Source organism: Saccopteryx leptura, chromosome 11 (genome assembly GCF_036850995.1).
Source record: "Saccopteryx leptura isolate mSacLep1 chromosome 11, mSacLep1_pri_phased_curated, whole genome shotgun sequence".
Taxonomy (NCBI): Eukaryota; Metazoa; Chordata; class Mammalia; order Chiroptera; family Emballonuridae; genus Saccopteryx; species Saccopteryx leptura.
The window spans coordinates 46,419,421-46,440,328 of NC_089513.1; the positions used below are offsets into that span (position 1 = coordinate 46,419,421).

Genomic DNA, 20,908 nt, shown 5'->3' on the forward strand with positions numbered 1-20,908 from the left:
GATAAGGGGAGGGGTGGAGAAGCAGATGGGCAATACTTCTGTGTGCTCTGACTGGGAATCGAACCAGGGACATCCACAAACTGGGCCAGTGCTGTACCATTGAGCCAACCTGCCAGGGCCCAAAATGGTTTTTTTCACTCTCCAGATGGTTATACAGAATTGCTTCATAATGTAAAGCAACGAGTCTATTTGTTTAACCAAAACAATTACACTAGAGTGTGTCCAAAAATGTCTAGAAATGTAAGAAAAATAATATACTTTAAGTTAACAATTGAATCTCTTTAGCCTGACTAGGCGGTGGCGCAGTAGATAGAGCGTTGGACTGGGATGCGGAGGATCTAGGTTCGAGACCCCGAGGTCACCAGCTTGAGCGCGGGCTCATCTGGTTTGAGCAGGGCTCACCAACTTGAACCCAAGGTTGCTGGCTCAAGCAAGGGGTCACTCGGTCTGCTGTAGCCCCCCCCCCAATGTATACTTGAACCTATAATTTGAAAATTTAGATAATGTTCTGCATATAGTTTATCCTGTGGTTCCTGACTTTTCAGATAAGACTTTATATATGTCTGGATAGCCCTAGATACCCAAATAAGCTTCCATACTACCACTGCCTAACAAATATAGACTAGCATTTAAAATGACATATAAACATGCCAGTCTTATATTTCAAACATTCATCTTTGCACAAAGATGTATACTTGTTGAAGCAATGTTGGATTAGTGATTGACTAAATGAAAATTAAATTAGGGCCTGACCAGGTGGTGGCACAGTGGATAGAGTGTCAGACTGGGATGTGGAGGACCTAGGTTCAAGATCCCAAGGTCACCAGCTTGAGCGCGGGCTCATCTGGTTTGAGCAGGGCTCACCAACTTGAACCCAAGGTTGCTGGCTCAAGCAAGGGGTCACTCGGTCTGCTGTAGCCCCCCCCCCCCCCCCCCGGTCAGGGCACATATGAGAAATCAATCAATGAACAACTAAGGAACTGCAATGAAGAATTGATGTTTCTCATCTCTCTCCCTTCCTGTCTGTCTGTCCCTATCTGTCCCTTTCTCTGACTCTTCCTGTCTCTGCCACAAAAAAAAAAAAAAAAAAGAAAAAGGAAATTTGGAATTCCAACTATGATAATTTGGAAACACATGGTGGGAAGTTTGCTAAACCATCATATGTAGCATCCAGGCTTTTCTTTTTAGTACGGATCCTCAGTAAATGCTAATTTCCTCATTTTAGTTTCTCAGGGTGAAATCTCAATAACCTATAATTCAGTCCGTGACTAGTTAGTAACCCGTAAATAGGTTTAAAATTAAAATCTAGGGTATTGTGAGTCATTTGCTTTTAGGAAACATATCAGGAGTTGTATAATGGGCTACTGTTCCAGGATAGGATTTGAGTTTTTATTACTGAACAAGGGATGTATTACATTGTATTCTGCAGTCAGAGGTATGAATACTTAGTCCTCTTAGGGGGTATTTGTGTTTTAAATTTAGTAACACAAATCCATGTTTATTGGACTGAATATTGCAGATTATTTTGTAACTGGGCAAGGAACTAATGTATAAATGCCTACAAAAATCTTACTTTGAGTGCCTACAAAAGCTTGAGCTTATCATTGACTTTGATCACAGTTCTAAGAAGGTAAAACTAGAAGATGCACATTTTGATGCCACATTAATAACAGGGGTACAAGTCCATCTCCTTGGTTTTCTAGATGCCCGATATCTGACCTAGGAAAGTTGCCTAATTTTGAATTTTACTGCTTCCATGTGTAAAGTGAGGAACCATAGACCTTCAAGAGATGTTGGATTTAAGTGAAATAATATATATTTATAAAGTGCTTTGCCTATGGTTGATAAGGAGTAAATGTGTTTGTTCTGTGCCCACTTTTCATTTTACCAATGAGAGTACCAGTTAAGGCTTGGGAAGAAAAGTGGCTTCCCTGGCTAAAATTCCAGTGAAGTTCTCTCTGTAATGCTTCTTAATAGGAAGTTTTAATGTACTTACTGCCTGTTGCAGGACCCCTCACTCCTCTTGTTCCCTAGACTGCTGGGCTTAGTTAGGGTCATTCTGCAGTTCTTCCCTCATTTTGCAAATTGGTCCGCAGGACTTGAAAAACGGTTACTGGCAGCAGAGTCATTCAAAAGAACTCATTAGGGGATGTCCTACTTGGAATGATGTACTCAACTTACTGAGTTGAAACTGTGTATTTTTACATCTGTACAATGCTTTCATTATTATTTTTTTAAAAACTGTTCTTTATTTGGCAGGTTGACGAAATTAGAGAGATGGTTGATAATGATTTAGGTTTCCAACAAGCTCCACTAATGTGCTATTCCAGAACTAAAACACTTCTCTTTATTTCTAATGACAAAAAAGTAGTTGGTTGCCTAATTGCAGAACATATCCAATGGGTAAGTGAGTTTTAGAGTATTCATGTGTAGTTTGGCATTTAAAGAGTTTACTGTAATCTTAAATAACTTAATCCTAGTAAATTTATCAACATTTTATGTAATAATTGAATGCATGAATTCCTGTGTGTAATTCTTTACTAGAATAGATCATGTGTTTTCAATGGGAATTAGTTTCTCACATCAGTATATAAAAAAAATTCTGTAAATCAAAAGTACTGTTAAATTTTGTTTAGAAAGTTTCCATGTTGAACATTAATGTAATGTCTGAAATAAAGGGTTGGCACACTAGAGCTCTAGGTCAATATGCAGCCTGGTTTTGTAAATAAACTTTTATTGTAACACAACCGTGCTCACTTGTTTACATACTCTCAAGTACTGTAGTTGCAACACAGATGAGGTGGGCTGCAAAGTCTAAAATGCTTATCTGGCCTTGAATTAAAAAGTTGCCCTCTTCCAGAGTAGATTACTACTTTGGTTGAGCTCTAGATGAGCAGTTGGCTTGTACTTAGGATCCAAATTGTACAAAAAACAAACGATAGAATCTAAAAGGGGTATGTTCACATGAGAATTAAGTAGTAACATATCAATTTAAGAGAACAGAGGATTCTGAACTTCCTAATCATGATCACTCTGAGGCATACCTCGTTTGAATTGTCTTTTTTCAGCTAAGTTCTTGCTGTTGAATTCAAAGCACATTAGGTTTGACTTCTATTCAGTTGGTATCTTTTAGTATTTTAATAGTTGCCTGCAAATGTGTGCTTCATCATGAAATTTTCTAATAAAGTAAAAAGCCAAAGTAAATCTGTTAATTTCTGTATGTGAAGCAACCTCTTTAAAAAGAAAGTTCAGCCTAAAATTGTGTGGTTTTATAAATCTTGCTAGTTATAATAAAACTTATTTAAATCAGTAGATAATAGAGTAGTTTGGGGATATAAATTTGATATAAAATAATTAACTCATGAAAGTTTGCCATATTGAAATGGAGTTAATTTACATAAGTATAAAACCCTTGTTTTTTTTGTTTTTGTTTTTTTATCCCCTATCCTGTTTAGTTGCAAAAATGACTTATGGAAGTGTTTGTATTAGAAGATAGCTATGTAATACTTGCTTTTTTGTTTTTACTGTTAATTCTTAATTGTGTTGTCTGATTGTCCTAAGTTTTAATACTGTGTACCATCAGAAGGCTGCCTTTGTCGTTTTTTCATCTAGACTGGTGGACAAGATGTATGTTTTTTAAAACTTTTTTTATTAAGAGATGAGAGTAGAGAAAGGACCTTTCTAAATTCTTGATTACTCTGCCATTTGTATTCCTGTTTCCCACATAACTGAACTGTGTCACCAATCACAGAAACAGTTGTTGTGACTGCGGAATTCTTAATATGTACTATTTCTGGTCCTTAGAATGTGGGAGGTAAGGAAAACTAACTAACATTCAGTTCCTGTTATGGGTCAACCATGATGGCAAGGTGCTTTTGTTATATATTACCTTACTCAATTTCTCAACAGTTCTCTGAAAGAAATGGATATTTCCAATTTATAGGTAGGGAACCCAAAGCTTAATTAACTTCCTCTCGTGGTCATGTAACTAGTAAGTGAATTAGAGCAGAATGTAGATTCAGATCTGTTTTCTAAAACGAGAGTGAAAACAGAAATGGTCCCCAGGAGGTTAAGAAGCCAGACAAATGTACTAGACATTGCTAAGTAATATTCACACTTTAAAATTTTTTTCCAATTTTGGTACCTATAGGGCTACAGAGTTATAGAAGAGAAACTTCCAGTTATCAGATCAGAAGAAGAAAAAGTCAGATTTGAAAGGCAAAAAGCCTGGTGCTGCTCAACATTGCCAGAGCCTGCAATCTGTGGGATCAGTCGAATATGGGTGTTCAGCATGATGCGTCGGAAGAAAATCGCTTCTCGAATGATTGAATGCCTAAGGTAACTTGAATGTATTCCTTCAAATCCTTTTCAGGCCTGACCAGGCAGTGGCGCAGTGGATAGAGCATTAGACTAGGATGTGGAGGACCCAGGTTTGAAATCCCGAGGTCTCCAGCTTGAGCGTGGGCTTACCTGGTTTGAGCAAAGCCCACCAGCTTGAGCCCAAGATCGCTGGCTTGAGCAAGGGGTCACTGGGTTTGCTGTAACCCCCTGTCAAGGCACATATGAGAAAGCAGTCAACGAACATGAACAACTAAGGTGCTACAACGAAGAATTGATGCTTCTCATCTCTCTCCTTTCCTGTCTGTTTCTGTCTCCATCTCTCTCTGCCTGGCACCAAAAAAAAAAAAAAAAAAAAAAAATCATTTTCAATAATTTAGGATTTAAACAGAGTTTTAGTATAAAGAGTGGCATCTAATCTTAAATATATAACCTTTATTTATATTAATTTAAATTTGCATAAAATTGTGCGAGTGTTGAATTTGTACTTTTTATGTGAAGTTTACCCGAGTGGTAAGAAAGCAGTGTTGGTTAAATATTATTAAACCATTTAAAATTACTTATTTGTAACAGTGATTAAGCCAAAATAACCCACTTACTTCAAATTGTGTTTAATATTGGAGAATTTTAAAGACACCCAAATAAATGTGGGAAATTTCTTGGGAATTTAGCTTTTAGAAATATTTATAATTACCTAAGCCTTTTATTAATTTTTCTTTTGCTTTTATTACTTGATTTTTCATTAGAGGTATTGAGGAAAAGACTCTAATTTCCCTATCTACTATCTGTAGGTATAGTTTTCAAAATAATTCCTCATTGTTTTAAATGAGATCCTAAGGCTCTGAAATCTTAGAGCTTTAAAGTTTTTTTTGGTTTCTTCCCCTTATTTTATCACTGAGTAATGATTCAGAAGGGCTCTCAGATCTATCTCCCATTTTCATGACAAGAAGCAGGTCCAATTTTAGTGAAATGCAGCTGATTAAGTATTAGTCCTAAGTAAGGGTATTGCTCTTTTTTTATTATTTTATTTTTATTTTATTTTTTTAATATATTTTATTGATTGATTTTTAGAGGGAGGGGAGAGAGAGAGAGAAGGGGGAGGAACAGGAAGCATCAACTCCCATATGTGCCTTGACTGGGCAAGCCCAAGGTTTCGAACCGGCAACCTCAGTGTTCCAGGTCGACACTTTATCCACTGTGCCACCACAGGTCAGGCCTTGATCTTTCTTTAAATGTTATAAACTTAGATTTTATGATAGTCGTAAGATTATTCTAGTTTATAAAAACATAAAGTAGTAAAGCCGTTGTATTTGTTCTCTGATGAGATTGACACCATAAGTTTCATGTTAAAGCACATAGAATTTTTATTTATCAATCCTTCTTATGTACCAGCTCACCTTGTTACATTACATTATGAAAATACTGCTAATAATCTATATTATTGAAATATAATTACATAGCATAAAATTTGTATTTTAAAAATATACAGTTCAGTGAGTTTTAGTATATTTAGAAGGTTGTAAACAATCACCACCATTTTTAGGAAATTTTTATCATTCCCCTGAAAAACTAGTACCCATTAATAGTCACTTCCCATTTCCTTCTCCCCCAGCTTGTGATAACTGCTAGTCTCTTTTCTATCTCAATGGATTTGCCTGTTTTCAACATTTTATCTGAATGGATATCTATAACGTGACTTTTTGTGACTTATTTTCTTTCACTTAGCATTGTAAAATATATCTATGTGCATCATTTTTTATTGCCAAGTGATATTCTACTGTGTGGCTATACCACATTACCCACTAATCAATTGAATATTTGGATTGTTTCCATCTTTTGGTGTTATGAATATTAATACTATGAACGTTCATGTATAAATTTTTGCATATTTTTATTTCTTTTGGTAAATAGAGATACATTTTTTCATATTATTATTTCTCTTGGTATATACCTAGGAGAATTGTTGGGCCATATGGTAGCTGTATAGTATTTTGAGAAATTGCTGAACTTTTCCAAAGTGACTGATCTATTCTACAATCTCACAAGCAATGTATTAGAGTCTGATTTCTCTACATCCTCACCTGTACTTGTTATTGTCTGTCTTTAATTTTCACCATCCTAGGCCCTGGCCTGTTGGTTCAGTGGTAGACCATTGACCCCGTGTGCAGATGTCCAGGCTTCAATTCCTGGTCAGGACACACAGGAGAAGCACCCATCTGCTTCTCTACTCCTCCCCCTCTCGCTTCTCTTTCGCTCTCTCTCTTTCCCCTCCTGCAGCCATGGCTCAATTAGAGAAAGTTGGCCCTGGGCACTAAAAAAAGCTTGGTTGGAGCAATGGAGCAGTGGTCCCAGATGGGCAGAACATCGCCCCCTAGTGGGCTTGCCAGGCGGATCGCCGTTGGGGCACATGCCGGGAGTCTGCCTCCCCTCCTCTCACTGAATTGGAAAAAAAAATTTTTTTTTGTTTTGTTTTTTTTTTTGGTATTTTTTGGATTTTTCTGAAGCTGGAAATGGGGAGAGACAGTCAGACAGACTCCCGCATGCGCCCGACCGGGATCCACCCGGCACGCCCACCAGGGGCAACGCTCTGCCCACCAGGGGGCGATGCTTTGCCCCTCCGGGGCGTCGCTCTGCCGCGACCAGAGCCACTCTAGCGCCTGGGGCAGAGGCCAAGGAGCCATCCCCAGCACCCGGGCCATCTTTGCTCCAATGGAGCCTTGGCTGCGGGAGGGGAAGAGAGAGACAGAGAGGAAGGAGGGGGGGGTGGAGAAGCAAATGGGCGCTTCTCCCATGTGCCCTGGCCGGGAATCGAACCCGGGTCCCCCTCACGCCAGGCCGACACTCTACCGCTGAGCCAACCAGCCAGGGCAAAAAAATTTTTTTTTAACTATCCTAGTGGATGTGAGGTGGCATTTCATTGTGGTTTTGCTTTACATTTCCCTAATGGCTTATGATGTTCACCTTTTCATATGCTTATTGGCCATTTATATATATTCTTTAGAGAAATGCCTATGCAGATCCTATGTCCATTTTTTAAGTTGGTTTCTTTATCTTTTTCTTGCTGAATTTTAATACTTCTTTATATATATATATTCTGAGACAAGCCCCTTATCAGATATTTGATCTACAAATATTGTCTACCATTTTTTGGTTATCTTTTCACCTTCTTGGTGTCTTTTAAAGCAGCACAGTTTTAAATTTTGACCTCCAAATTATGTATCATCTGTTGTCACTTGTGTTTCTTTCTTTTCTTTTTTTGTCACTTGTGTTTCTGATGTTATATCTAAGAAGTCATTTTCTAATTCAAGGCGACAAAGATTTATTGCCTGTATTTCCTTTCAAGAGTTTTAATTTTAGTTCTTACATTTAGGTCTTTGATCCATTTTAAGTTAATTTTTGTATATGATGTGAGGTAGGATCCAGTTTCATTCTTTTGCATGTGGATATTCAATTGTTCCAGCACTAGTTTGTTAAAAAGATTTCTTTCCTATTGATTGGCCTTGGTACCCTGTCAAACTCATTGACTATAAATGTGAAGGTTTGTATTTGGACTCTCTCCATCGTATTGGTCTTTTTTTTTTTTTTTTTTTTTGTATTTTTCTGAAGTTGGAAACAGGGAGGCAGTCAGACAGACTCCCGCATGCACCTGACTGGGATCCACCCAGCACACGGATGCCCACCAGGGGGCGATGCTCTGTTGCAACCAGAGCCATTCTAGTGCCTGAGGCAGAGGCCACAGAGCCATCCTCAGCGCCCAGGCCAACTTTGCTCCAACGGAGCCTCGGCTGCGGGAGGAGAAGAGAGAGACAGAGAGGAAGGATAGGGGGAGGGGTGGAGAAGCAGTTGGGCGCTTCTCCTGTGTGCCCTGGCCGGGAATTGAACCCAGGACTCCTGCATGCCAGGCCGACGCTCTACCACTGAGCCAACCGGCCAGGGCTATTGGTCTGTTCTTATACTAGTAGCACACTATTTGGGATACTTGATTGTAGCTTTGTTAGTAGTATGTTTGAAATAAGTGTGAGTCCTCCAGCTTTGTTCTTTTTCAAGTTTCTTTGACTCTTGCATTCCCATATGAATTTTAGAATCAGCTTCTCAATTTCTGCAAAGAAGCTAGCTATAAATCAATTTGGAGAGTAATGCTATTTAAATACTAAGTCTTCTGATTCATTTACATGGGATGTCTTATTTGAAGTCTCCTTTAATTTCTTTCAGCTGTGCTTTCTGATTTTCATTTTACAGGTCTTGTACTTCTTTTATTAAATTTAATCCTAAATAGCCTGACCTGGGGTGGTGCAGTGGATAAAGTGTTGACCTGGAATGCTGAGGTTGCTGGTTCCAAACCCTGGGCTTGCCTGGTCAAGGCACAAATAGGAGTGATGCTTCCTGCCCCCCCCCCATTGTTCTCCCTCTCTCTCTCTAAAATGAATCAAGTCTTAAGATTTAATCCTAAGTATTCTTTTGATGTTATTGTAAGTGGACATGTTTTTCTAAATTTTATTTTTGGATTATTCCTTGCAAGTATATAGAAATACAATTTAATTAATTAAATTTTATTTACTTTTATTTTATTTTTAAGAGAGAGACAGGAAGGGAGAGAGATGAGAAGCATCAACTTATAGTTGTGGCACTTTAGTTGTTCATTGATTGCTTCTTATTCTGCCTTGACCAGGGGACTTCAAATGTGCCAGTGACCCTTGCTCAAGCCAGCGACCTTAGCATCCTTTTAATCATCCCACGCTCAGGTTGGTGACCCTGTGCTCAAGCTGATGAGTCTGTGCTCAGGCCAGCAATCTCAGGATTTCAAACCTGGAACCTCAAAGTCCCAGGTTGAAGCTCTATCCATTGAGCCACTATCAGTCAGGCAGAATACAATTAATTTTTTTAATATCGATCTTATATCCTGTAATCTTGCAGACCTTGTTTTTATTTTATTTATTTTTAGCACGAGAGACAGGGACAGGCAGGAAGGGAGAGAGATGAGAAGCATTAACTCATAGTTGAGGCACCTTAGTTGTTCATTGATTGCTTCTTATATGTGCCTTGACTGGGGGGGGGGGGGTTCCAGCCAAGCCAGTGACCCTTGCTCAAGCCAGTGATCATGGGTTCATGTCTGTGATTCCACACTCAAGTGGATGAGACTGTGCTCAAGCTGGCGATCTCAGGGTTTCACACCTGGGTCCTTGGTTTCCCAAACTGATGCTCTATCCATTGCACCACCTCCTGGTCAGACTCAGACCTCATTCTTAATTAGATATTTGTGTGTGAATTCCTTAAGATTTTGGAAATGCAAGATTATGTCATCTCCAAAAAGATAGTTTTACTTCTTCCTTTCCAATCTGATTGCTTTTTTCTTTGACTTGTCTAATTGCCCTGGCTAGAATCTGCAGTACATTGTTTTGAATAGTAGAGGTGCATGCAGAGATGATAGCCTTCCCTTGTTCTAATCTCTGGGAACAGTTTTAGCCTTTCACCATTACCTTTGCTGTTTCTTGCTCCTCTTTATCAGTTTGAGAAAGTTTCTTTTAAAGTTGTTGAATATTTTTATCATGAAAAAGTGGTAAATGTTTTTAAAACTATTGTTGCTTTCATTAATAATTTTTCTTACCTCAAGTTATACAATTTTATTTTATTTTTTATTTTTTTGAGAGAAGCAGGGAGAGACAGACAGGGACATTGGCTGCTCTTATATGTGCCCTGACTAGGGAATTGAACCTGGCTAGCTCCGCGTTCTGGGACTACACTCCTATAAGCCGAGCTCTCCAGCCAGGGCTTAATTTTTAGAGAGACAGAGAAAGGGAGAGAGAGAAGAAGGGGAATAGAATCATTTGTTGTTCCACTCAGTCATGCAATTTTTGGTTGCTTCCCGTGTGTGCCCTGACTGGGATCGAACCTGTAACCTTGTTTCAGGAAGACACTCCTAACTGACTAAGCTAACCAGCCAGAGCCTCAAGTTATACTATTTTAGATGAATAATTATTTTCAATAATTTTTAGCACATGCATTACCCAGAAAGTCTTACTAGCCTTGACTGGTGGTGGCAGCAGTGTATATAGGGTGTCAGCCCAGGACGCTCAGTATCCCTGGTTCAAAACCCCGAGGTCTTTGGCTTGAGCATGGGATCATTGACATGATCACAAAGTCACTGGTTTGAGCAAGGGGTCACTGGCTCGGCTTGACACCCCCCCCCCCAATCAAGGCACATATGATTAGCAATCAGTGAACAATTAAAGTGAAGCAACTTTGAGTTTATGCTTCTCATCTCTCAAAAAATATTCTAGTCAAATTGTATTTGACAGGTTTTTCTAATTTTAATGATTAAAAATAGTAATTTTATTTTACCTTTCTACTCCCCCACCCTTCTTTTTTTTTAATAGGAGTAACTTTATATATGGCTCATATTTGAGTAAGGAGGAAATTGCTTTCTCAGATCCCACCCCTGATGGAAAACTGTTTGCAACACAGTACTGTGGCACTGGTCAGTTTCTGGTATATAATTTTATTAATGGACAAAATAGCACCTAAAACAAAATCTTGCCTACAGTACTAGAAGACATCTACTGAAGAGTGGATTGGTTGCTGACTTTAACCAGGAACTAGGGCCATTTTTGTTATATTGAACTCAGGACTGGCAACAACCACAAGGTTGTTCTATTTTCATAAAATTGGAAGCAATGCAGTAATAGCTTATTGTTTTGTTTTTTTAAAGAAGATATTTTATTATCTTTTACAGAAATTTATGATTAATGTATTTTATCTATAGTTATTTAGACATGTTTACATGCAGCAGATAATTGTTCATAGTGGACTGAAAACTAATGCAAGGACTATGGTGTCAGTGATGAGTACATTTTGAAGTTCTTAATATGGAAATATACCAGTGTAGTTTGGTACTGTATTTTTTTATATTGAACTGCTGATACCAGTTACAGTTTTAAAGATTGTATTTTCACAGAGTGGAAACCGGTGTTTTTGAGCTTTTATTCAAGGAGGGTGCAATATTACATGTTTGGGAATTCAAAGCTAATTCTTTAAGGGCCTGAAGTTTACTTTGAAGGAACCCCCACCAAAAAGCAAAGCTCCAAACAAGCAGGAGGAATCTGGAATATTGAGCTTTTCCTTCCATTTCTCGCTTTCCTGTTCTTGATGGCAGGAAGAAGTGGAAGGTTGTAGAGAACTGAGTCTTTCCTTCTTGAAGACCTGTAATTGACTAGAATTAGGAAGGTACCTTCTAAAGTTTATTATTTTTTCATTCTGGTGTCTTTTTTAAATGGGAACTGGGCATATTTTGGCTATTAAAATCCCAAGAGGTTTATAAAATGCTGTGAAATATTTGCTGGCTGAATATTAATGACTTGGTATCTGCTTTGTTATTCCTCAGAAATACTACACTGAATATATGCCCTCATTACTGAACTTCATTGTACTTGTCCATCCTTCATAGTGCCCTCTACTTTTAAAGGGTTTATATGTTGAAAAACTGCTGTGGCCTTTTATGACTTGTATATAATGTAGAATAAAATAATAAAATACTGATAGCCTTTTCTAAGTGATATGTGAATGATGTGTTGTCATGGTTTTACAGGGAGTTTAAGTTTGAAACTTTGAAACATGATTAAAACACTGGCTTCTTAAGAGGTAGTTTTTACCAGTTTGCCAAAGGATCAGTATGTCAGCAACAATTCCTCTGAACTGTATCTAATAAAAGGCAAAATACTCTCATGAGCATATAAAGAGCCAAGCCCAAGCATGAAGTGCCACTATAATAATTTAACACAGATTTTTTTTTATGAGCTAAAATTATATATCCATTAAAAAGCTAAAATTTTGGGCCTTACATTAAGATTAACAGACAGACAGACATTTTATCCTCTTATAAATGTATACTTTTTAAATTTGTAGAGTGGGGTGAGGCTCTTTACTTGTAAGGGGTATAACGCTAAGGCAGTGTAAATATTTCCCTCTAACTCATCATGTGGTTTGACTTTTTTTTTTTTTACAGGGACAGAGCAGGGGGCGGGATAGGTAGGAACAGACAGACAGGAACGGAGAGAGATGAGAAGCATCAATCATCAGTTTTTCGTTGCGACACCTTAGTTGTTCATTGATTGCTTTCTCATATGTGCCTTGACCGTGGGCCTTCAGCAGACCGAGTAATTCCTTGCTCGAGCCAGTGACCTTGGGTTCAAGCTGGTGAGCTTTGCTCAAACCAGATGAGCCCGTGCTCAAGCTAAGAGACCTCGGGGTCTTGAACCTGGGTCCTCCGCATCCCAGTCCGATGCTCTATCCACTGTGCCACCGCCTGGTCAGGCGTGGTTTGACTTTTAACACTACCTTTCTCTTTGGGTTTGAGACTGTTGTAGTTATACTTAGTTTCATTGTTTGCCTGTCAGGGGCCATAATTGTTTTAAAACGGGATGCAAGTTTTAGATATACTGTAGCTGCTCTAGTTAGTGACTGTTAATCTCATAACAGGTCCAGTTTCCATATAAGCCATAGTATGCTTCTTCAGGGAGCCAAACTTGGTAGTTTCAAGGAGACCAGGGATAAGCGATATATTAATTGGTTGGTTTAAATGTTACTAGGAAAGCAGTTAATTTTCATGTTTGTATTGAAGATACATTCCCTCAAATAACTTTTACAATCCATGTATTTCTTAAGAGTAGAATTAATAGCTAACGTTGGAGTGGCAGGATATAAAATTAATACTCAGAAATCGGTGGCATTTTTATACACCAACAATAAACAGAAAGAGAAATTAAGGAAACAATTCACTAGTGCAACAAAAAAAATAAAGTGCCTAGGAATAAATTTAACCATGGATGTAAAAGACTTGTACTCAGAAAATTAAAAGACATTGAAAAAACAAATCAAGGAAGATACAAACAAGTGGAAGCCTATACTGTGTTCATGGGTAGTAAGAATAAATATCATTAAACTGCCTATATTACCCAAAACAATCTATAGATTCAATGCAATTCCTATTAAAATACCAATGACATACTTCATAGATGTAGAACAAATATTCCAAAAATTTATATGGAACCAATAAAGAACCCAAGTACCCTCAGCAGTCTTGAAAATGAAGAACAAAGTGGGAGGTTTCACACTTCCTGATATCAAGTTATACTACAAGGTCATTGTAATCAAAATAGCCTGGTACTGGCATAAGAACAGGCATATAGATCAATGGAACAGAACAGAGAACCCAGAAATAAACCCACACCTTTATGGTCGATTGATATTTGAAAAAGGAAGCAAGAGCATACATTGGATTAAAGATCGTCTCTTTAATAAATGATGTTGGGGAAATTAGGTACATGCAAAAAAATGAAATTAGACCACCACTTACACCATTCACAAAAATAAACTCAAAATGGATAAAAGACTTAAATATAAGTCATGAGACCATAAAAATCTTGAAAGAAAACATAGGCAATAAACTCTTGATAGCTCTCATAGCAATATTTTTGCCAGCATATCTCCATGGGCAAGTGAAATAAAGGACAAAATAAATAAATGGGACTAGATCAAACTAAAAATCTTTTGCACAGCAAATGACACCATTAACAAAATAAAAAGACAACCCACACAATGGGAGAACATATTTGCTGATACATTTGATAAGGGGTTAGTAACCAAAATTTATAAAGAACTTCTAAAATTCAACACCAGGAAGATAAACAGTCCAGTTAAAAAATGGGCAAAGGAACTGGATAGATACTTCTCCGAAGAGGACTGCAGATGGCCAATAGACATGAAAAATGTTCAGTGCTACTCCAGAGAATGCAGATTAAAGCCATAATGTGATACCACCTCACACCTGTTACAATGGCTATCATTAACAAATCAATACAGAACAAATGCTGATGAGGATGTGGAGAAAAGGGAACCCTCTTGCACTGCTGGTGAGAATGCAGACTTGTGCAGCCACTGTGGAAAATAGTATGGCATTTCCTCAAAAAATTAAAAATAGAACTACCTTTTGACCCAGCTATCCCACTTTTAGGAATATATCCTAAGAATCCCAAAACACTGATTCAAAAGAAGATATGTAGTCCCCCCTCATGTTTATTGCAGCATTGTTTACAATAGCCAAGATCTGGAAACAGCCCAAGTGTCCATCAGTGGACAAGTGGATTAAAAAGCTATGGTACATATACACAATGGAATACTACACAGCCGTGAAAAAGGAAGTTTTACCTTTTGCAACAGCATGGATGGACCTGGAGATGATTATCCTAAGTGAAAAAGCCAGGCAGAGAAAGAAATATACAGGATCTTACAAGTGGAATCTAATGAACACAGTGAACTGAGGAACAGAATAGAAGCAGAGGTGGAGTCACGGGGAGCAGAGCGACAGCTGTCAGAGGGAAGGGGTTTTGATGGGATCTGAAAAAGTGAAGGGATTAATGGAATTAAACATACATAACACATACATACAGATTATAGGACAGCAAATCCCAGAGGGAAGAAGGGAAAGGAGTTGGGGGGGGGGCAGAGAGGTTGTAATAGGGGGCACGTTGTTGGGGGTGGTGAGAGCGTTATATTGAGTGGGACACTTGAATCCATGTTAAAACACTACATTTAAAAAATTTAATTAAAAAAATCCAAGGTCAGCCTGATCTTTACCTCACTGTACACAAAAAAATTCCAGATAGATTTTCCATCTCAACATGAAAGATAAACCAATAAATTGCTAGAATATAAAAAAATACCTAATATTTTTTTGCTGTGTCCCGTTCTTTGTGTGGTCCTGCATTATTTAATTATCTTGACAGCTCTATGAGGTAGAGTCTATAAGTAAGGAATCTGGAACTTTGAGGGTGATTAAGAGTCTACTTTAGCAGTTTGTGATAAATTTTGAAACACTGAACTAAAGCTGTGATTTATGGATAAAGAAGAGAGGAGATGGATAAATCTTGAGATGATACTATGGAAGAACTGGTGTGTGAGTTGATAACGAACCAGTGAAGAATCGTAGCCAAGAATCTAGAGTAATTGGGAATTTTGATTTGGGTAATTGAGTACATGGACTGACTGAGAAGGGAATGCTGGAGGAGTATGTTGGGAGGGTTGGATGGGGAAGGGGGAGCTTAATTTCAGTAAAGATTTAAAGGTGGTTGGATATTAACAAGTAGAAATAACCAGTTTGGTATTTAATTGGATATGTTGATCTATTCTAGAGTATAGGAGAAGATAGAATTAAGGAAATTTATGAATTTAGTTATTTGAACGTTTAGAAGCACCACCTTGGGGTTTATAAAATGAGAGCATAGGAGAAAGTTGTGAGGAATACCATCATTTCAGAGTCTCAAAGTACTTGAGAAGGCGCGTCCAAGGTAAGAGAACTAGGAGCGACTGAAACCAAGGGAAGTTTCAAGAATCAAAGAATGGTCAACATTGTCATACCACGATTGAAGGCCGAAGAGTGACATGAGAAAGAGTACTCTACAGCAGTGGTCACCAACCTTTTTTGGGCCACGGACCGGTTTAATGTCAGAAAATATTTATATTTTCATGGACCGGCCCTTAGGGTGGGACGGATAAATGTATCACATGACTGAGACAAGCATCAAGAGTGAGTCTTAGACGGATGTAACAGATGGAATCTGGTCATTTTTAAAAAATAAAACATCGTTCAGACTTAAATATAAGTAAAACGGAAATAATGTAAGTTATTTATTCTTTCTCTGCGGACCGGTACCAAATGGTCCACAGCCCGGGGGTTGGGGACCACTGCTCTACAGAGTGGTGGAGGTAGTTTTAGATATGGTGAATATGCACTAACGGCCACAGTCAAACTTCAAAAGAGTTGATTCTAGAATTGTTATATAAAGGTTCCTTTAAATTTTGTCAGCTACCCTTGAATAGTTGTTGGTTCATTATAAAAATGTCTAGTATAAAGACATAGGAACCACAAGTATAGAGAGGAACCATGAGATTTTATATGGGATACGGTCTTGTCTGCATAGACATTCAATGATTTTATTTTGTGTGAATTGTGGAAATTACTGTTTTACCAGTTCATAATATAAAATAGTGAACTTGGTGTATCTGCATACCTATCATAAGGACAGTAGGTACAGTAGACATGCAGTGATATTTTAATTATTCTTGCAGACTTTGCATGGCTTCCCAGGTAGGGCATGTGAATAGGAACACAACCATATTCCTGCTTAGCCATAATTTACCCAGGGGTTAAGATTGCTGAGTTAATTTCTGTGGTAGTTACTACATGCAGTCTTCTACCTGTCTCATGACTCTTGAGCCTTCTGGCAGAAAATAGGGAAGATTCTGTCTTATAACAACCCCTCGCCTGACCAGGTGGTGGCGCAGTGGATAGAGTGACGGACTGGGATGCGGAGGACCCAGGTTCGAGACCCTGAGGTCGCCAGCTTGAGCGTGGGCTCATCTGGCTTGAGCAAAAGCTCACCAGCTTGGACCCAAGGTCGCAGGCTCGAGCAAGGGGTTACTTGGTCTGCTGAAGGCCCGCGGTCAAGGCACATATGAGAAAGCAATCAATGAACAACTAAGGTGTCGCAAGGAAAAACTAATGATTGATGCTTCTCATCTCTCTCTGTTCCTGTCTGTCTGTCCCTGTCTACCCTTCTCTCTGACTCTCTCTCTGTCCCTGTAAAAAAAAACGAAAACCCCTGCCCCCTGTAGTAAAAAAGAAATTTGTTAGATTATTTACAGAGCAAAGATGTGGTCAGAAAATTTTTTGTTGTTGCTTTTTTTTCCTTACATAACTTAGTCCTTAGTCCTAGTCACTGAAGTAGGTGCTTTCCTTAGTTAAATATTTGACAGTTGAGAACGCAAGGAATATATTGTGAGTGGCTTGTTCTTTGGCCTCAGAGACCCTTCCTGGAATTACCTTTAGTGGTGGGTTGTTTTTTTCAATGAAGTTAGGGTTTCAGTGTTACAGCAGTATTCTCTCTTAGACCCAGAGGAAGTTTAAAGGCTGGTTTCTATGATTAACAAGAGTTCTGGGGAATATTTGTGCCCTGGATGTTGTTCAGGGTTTAGGGAGCTGAATACGAGGGCACGCTAGTTTCACAGCCTTCGGTCTTTCCAAGGCAGTTGCTTTGGAATATGCAGTGGAACACCGGCAGTTTCTACCTGCTCCTGAATTGGTCAGCATACTTAGAAATATATATCGCCCTTCCTGAGGTAACAGGGGCCTTTGGCCTAGGAGAGTGTTTTCATGGTTCTATATCAAAGTCTATTATTTTAGCACTCTTCATGGAATAAAACTTGAAAGGCATTTTCCTGGAATAAGTTATTCTCAAAAGTTGGTAAAATTACAGTTTAGAACTAAATTGGAGGTTAACACCTTATGTAATATTACACAGTTCTCACAACTCAAAGTTCTACTTCTAAGAAGCAATGTGAGTTCAATTGCATCTGTAAAATAAAAGATTGGGGATATGTGTACAATAACTATTTCTAACATCTTTTTCATAATCATTTCTCAATCTGTCATGATTACGTGGAACTCTGCAAACAGGCATGGTATGTAGATATCACGCGTGTCTTTGTACAAGCTACAGATTTTCATTCATCCAAGACTTATTTAGCATTTTCATGGACTGTTATGCCAGGGTAGTTGAATCTTAGAGTCATCCAACCTGTGATATGGGGTCTTCAACCTTTCTCGGACAGTGTCAGAGTCAGGGAGCTCATTCCATTTGTGAATATACTAGAAAATTAGTTTAAAGAAGACAAACTTACTAATTTTGGGTGTGAGAGAATTTTAATACATTTCACCAAATTAAGTGGAAGGACAATAGACACAACTTTAGACAATTTAGACTCATAAAAAAAATGTGAGGTAGACTGACTAGTGAAATTCACCAAGTTTTGGTTAAGAAAATTTTACAGTAACAAAATTAACACAGGTGCCTCCTTTTCTAAAAAAAAAAAAATCACCAAAAGCAATTGCATAAATTACAGCCCCAAAAATTGAATACAACAATTATTCTAATTTTAGTTTGCATTCAGTATTAACCTGTGTGAACTGTCATACATGGCAAGGTTTAACAGGTCTATAGATTAATAATTACGGAGGCCTAGAGAACACATTCATACCACAATGTTCTACGGAATGGCAAGGCTCGACGCTGAACACACCAAGGTATGTATTAACAAATCATGGTGTCCTGTGCTTGTGCAATTTCATCCTTAAAGGAGAAGGACCTAACATTCTCTAAAGAATTATACTAATGAAGGTGATTTTAAAAGATCCAGACTTGGGTAAGATAGGCATTGTAAAGAATAGGCAGGCCGACTGGAATTGTCTATCATTGGGGTGATGGTCTTTTGGCTTTATTCTGGTATTTCTCTTCCACGGGGTTAAATAGCATTTAAGAGATTATAATCATTTAATTTTTCAGAGTGCAGCCCTAACTAATATGGAGTACCTGCATCTAAAGTAACTACTTTAAAAAGTATTCTTCAGACCATGTAGCCATAAAGCCAGAAGAAACCCTGAGAGGCCATCTGCCCCAGGTACAACTGTTTTAGAATTACTTCAAGTATTTTATTTGCCCTATATAGAATATATTATTGGAATATTGCATAAACTGTGGGTTTCTTGATATCCTTTACATTAGGCCCTTGCAACCAAGCAGGAACAAGTGAAATACATTCATATCTAAGTCAACCTGCTTCAAAACGTACCTCTGCCGGAAATTCTGCTGTCCTAAAACTGAGTATTTTTAAAGCATATATAAGGCAGATCCTCTTTGAAAGACAGTTAAAATGGGATTTAAAAGAATTTTTCATTCAAAATATATTTAAAGCATCATAAGTAGCTATATTAAAACCAAAAGATCTGCAAACCATTTTCAGATTAGTACATTACATCTTCACACTAGCTGTAAACTCCTTGTTATCACAAGCTAATAAAACTGGCTAACACTATTCTAAGTAAATGCAGGGTCAGTAGATCCCCTCAGTAGTTTGAGGCCACAAATAAGATATCAATTCAAGTAAAAATGGCCATTTTAAGTGGGGGTAAAATGGTATGTATAGGTTAATGAGAAAAATGTCAAATTGTGTGATGAGAACTGGAGTAATTTAAGATTAAACATCTAATAGCCTTAGTTTCTTCTAGGACATTTTCTAAAAATTTGTTTTTGATTAAAAAATGTAAGAGATTTATAGAAACTTGTGCCTTCTACTATTGATACTGAACAAACACCCCTTGCTGACTTGAATGAGTCAAAGACTTTTTAGTGGACTCTTCCTGATTCCTTACAAAAGAATCCTTGGTAGGATTAAGTAAAAACGTTCTGTCTCTGGCTCCTGGCCCATTTCAGCCATTTCTATGTTGCTGTCAGTATAAAGCCACTAAGATATTCACTGAGTGTATCTTTTAAAGGAAGCTTTGCTTGAGTCCCTGAAAGGAGACAAACTAGTTCCATTCCACACAGAACCTCAGCCTGACATTTACCTTTGCTGGTGCCAGCTGCTTACTTCCAACCAAATAGGGTGGGTACGGGGTAACTGCCAAAAGCTTCTTATTTGCTCAACTACTGAATCAGGTTCTCCCTGTGCAAGATTGATCGCTGCTGCACATTCTCATAGACTTGGTGTGCTTCGAGACTGGGAACATTGTTCAAGAGTGGAAAAAGCAAACAGGAATTTACGCAAGGAGAAGCTGCTATATACACACGATTCCTACTCTGCATTTACTGATTTGTTTGTTCAGTTTAAATAGTAAACTTTTAACTCCTGTGGAAATTTTGCCAAAAGTTTCAATACATATAAGATTATAAATCTTAAACTAACACTGCACAGAGAAAGACAAAGCTACTTCTTTTTTTTTTTTTAAATACAAATATCTTCTACATTCTATCATTTCAGACCCCTGAGTAATACTGTACCGAAGTACAGATCTGAAGAGAAACTGAGGGTTCAGGCCTCAACATTAATCTCCGATTAGTTCCACACCGGTGGTGTCTCATGTAACACATTCCGGCTAGCTAATGCTGAGAGTCAGCTTCCCCCTAACAGCGTAGTAGAAAAACAATGCAAACTCCCTTCATTCTCCAAAGTGGATCTTCCTCAGGCTCCGGGGCAGACTGTGACCTACGTTGCATAACTGCCTAGGATGGAATTAACCTGAATGTAAGGTCCTAAAATGGAAGTGAAAGAGAGTGATGCCCGAAGACCTGGGTCAGATTTGGGATGTTCTTTGGAGAACAAATATGTTGCACTTTGCTCCACAGTGATTGTACTTTAAAGGAAAACAAAAAAACAAAAAACCAAATAATTCTTTTTGCCCCACCCCACCAAGGCACCCCTTTGCTATTTTTGGTCTCTTCGAAAGCTCATGCGTGACGTCCAGTAAGAAAGAAGAGGGGCTTGTCTTCACTGCTGTTAGCTGTTTGGAACTCATCCCGGAGGCGGAACTGCCACTCGTCCTCCAGTTCTAAGCGGACGATTGTTTGGCGTAAGGAGCTTCTATCTTGGCAGATGACACACAGGGTAGCACCTTCAAGAAAAAAGCAGAAGTGAGTTTTAGGCTCAGGAATTGAAGTGATGAAGAACTGTACCACCTCTATGA

General features: G+C 38.3%; 2 protein-coding genes across 12 annotated transcripts in view; one reads left to right on the top strand and one right to left on the bottom strand.

Moving 5' to 3' along the window:
• Window positions 1–20,908, top strand: part of ESCO1 (establishment of sister chromatid cohesion N-acetyltransferase 1) — a 249,260-nt gene that overhangs the window by 218,448 nt on the left and 9,904 nt on the right. For 8 of the 10 annotated variants that reach the window (XM_066353142.1, XM_066353140.1, XM_066353139.1 and 5 more), the window contains 3 exons: window positions 2,260–2,403; window positions 4,151–4,338; window positions 10,713–11,872. In XM_066353142.1, the coding sequence (XP_066209239.1) occupies window positions 2,260–2,403; window positions 4,151–4,338; window positions 10,713–10,860 (480 nt within the window). In that variant the 3' untranslated portion in view covers window positions 10,861–11,872. Of the gene's footprint in view, window positions 1–2,259; window positions 2,404–4,150; window positions 4,339–10,712; window positions 11,873–20,908 lie in introns of those variants that run through there. The other 2 variants (XM_066353143.1, XR_010747395.1) reach the window with 2 other exon arrangements.
• GREB1L (GREB1 like retinoic acid receptor coactivator) overlaps window positions 18,093–20,908 on the bottom strand; it is a 365,704-nt gene continuing 362,888 nt past the window's right edge. For both annotated transcript variants that reach the window (XM_066353134.1, XM_066353132.1), the window contains one exon: window positions 18,093–20,836. In XM_066353134.1, coding sequence (XP_066209231.1) covers window positions 20,673–20,836 — 164 coding nt within the window. In that variant the 3' untranslated portion in view covers window positions 18,093–20,672. The remainder of the gene's footprint in view (window positions 20,837–20,908) is intronic.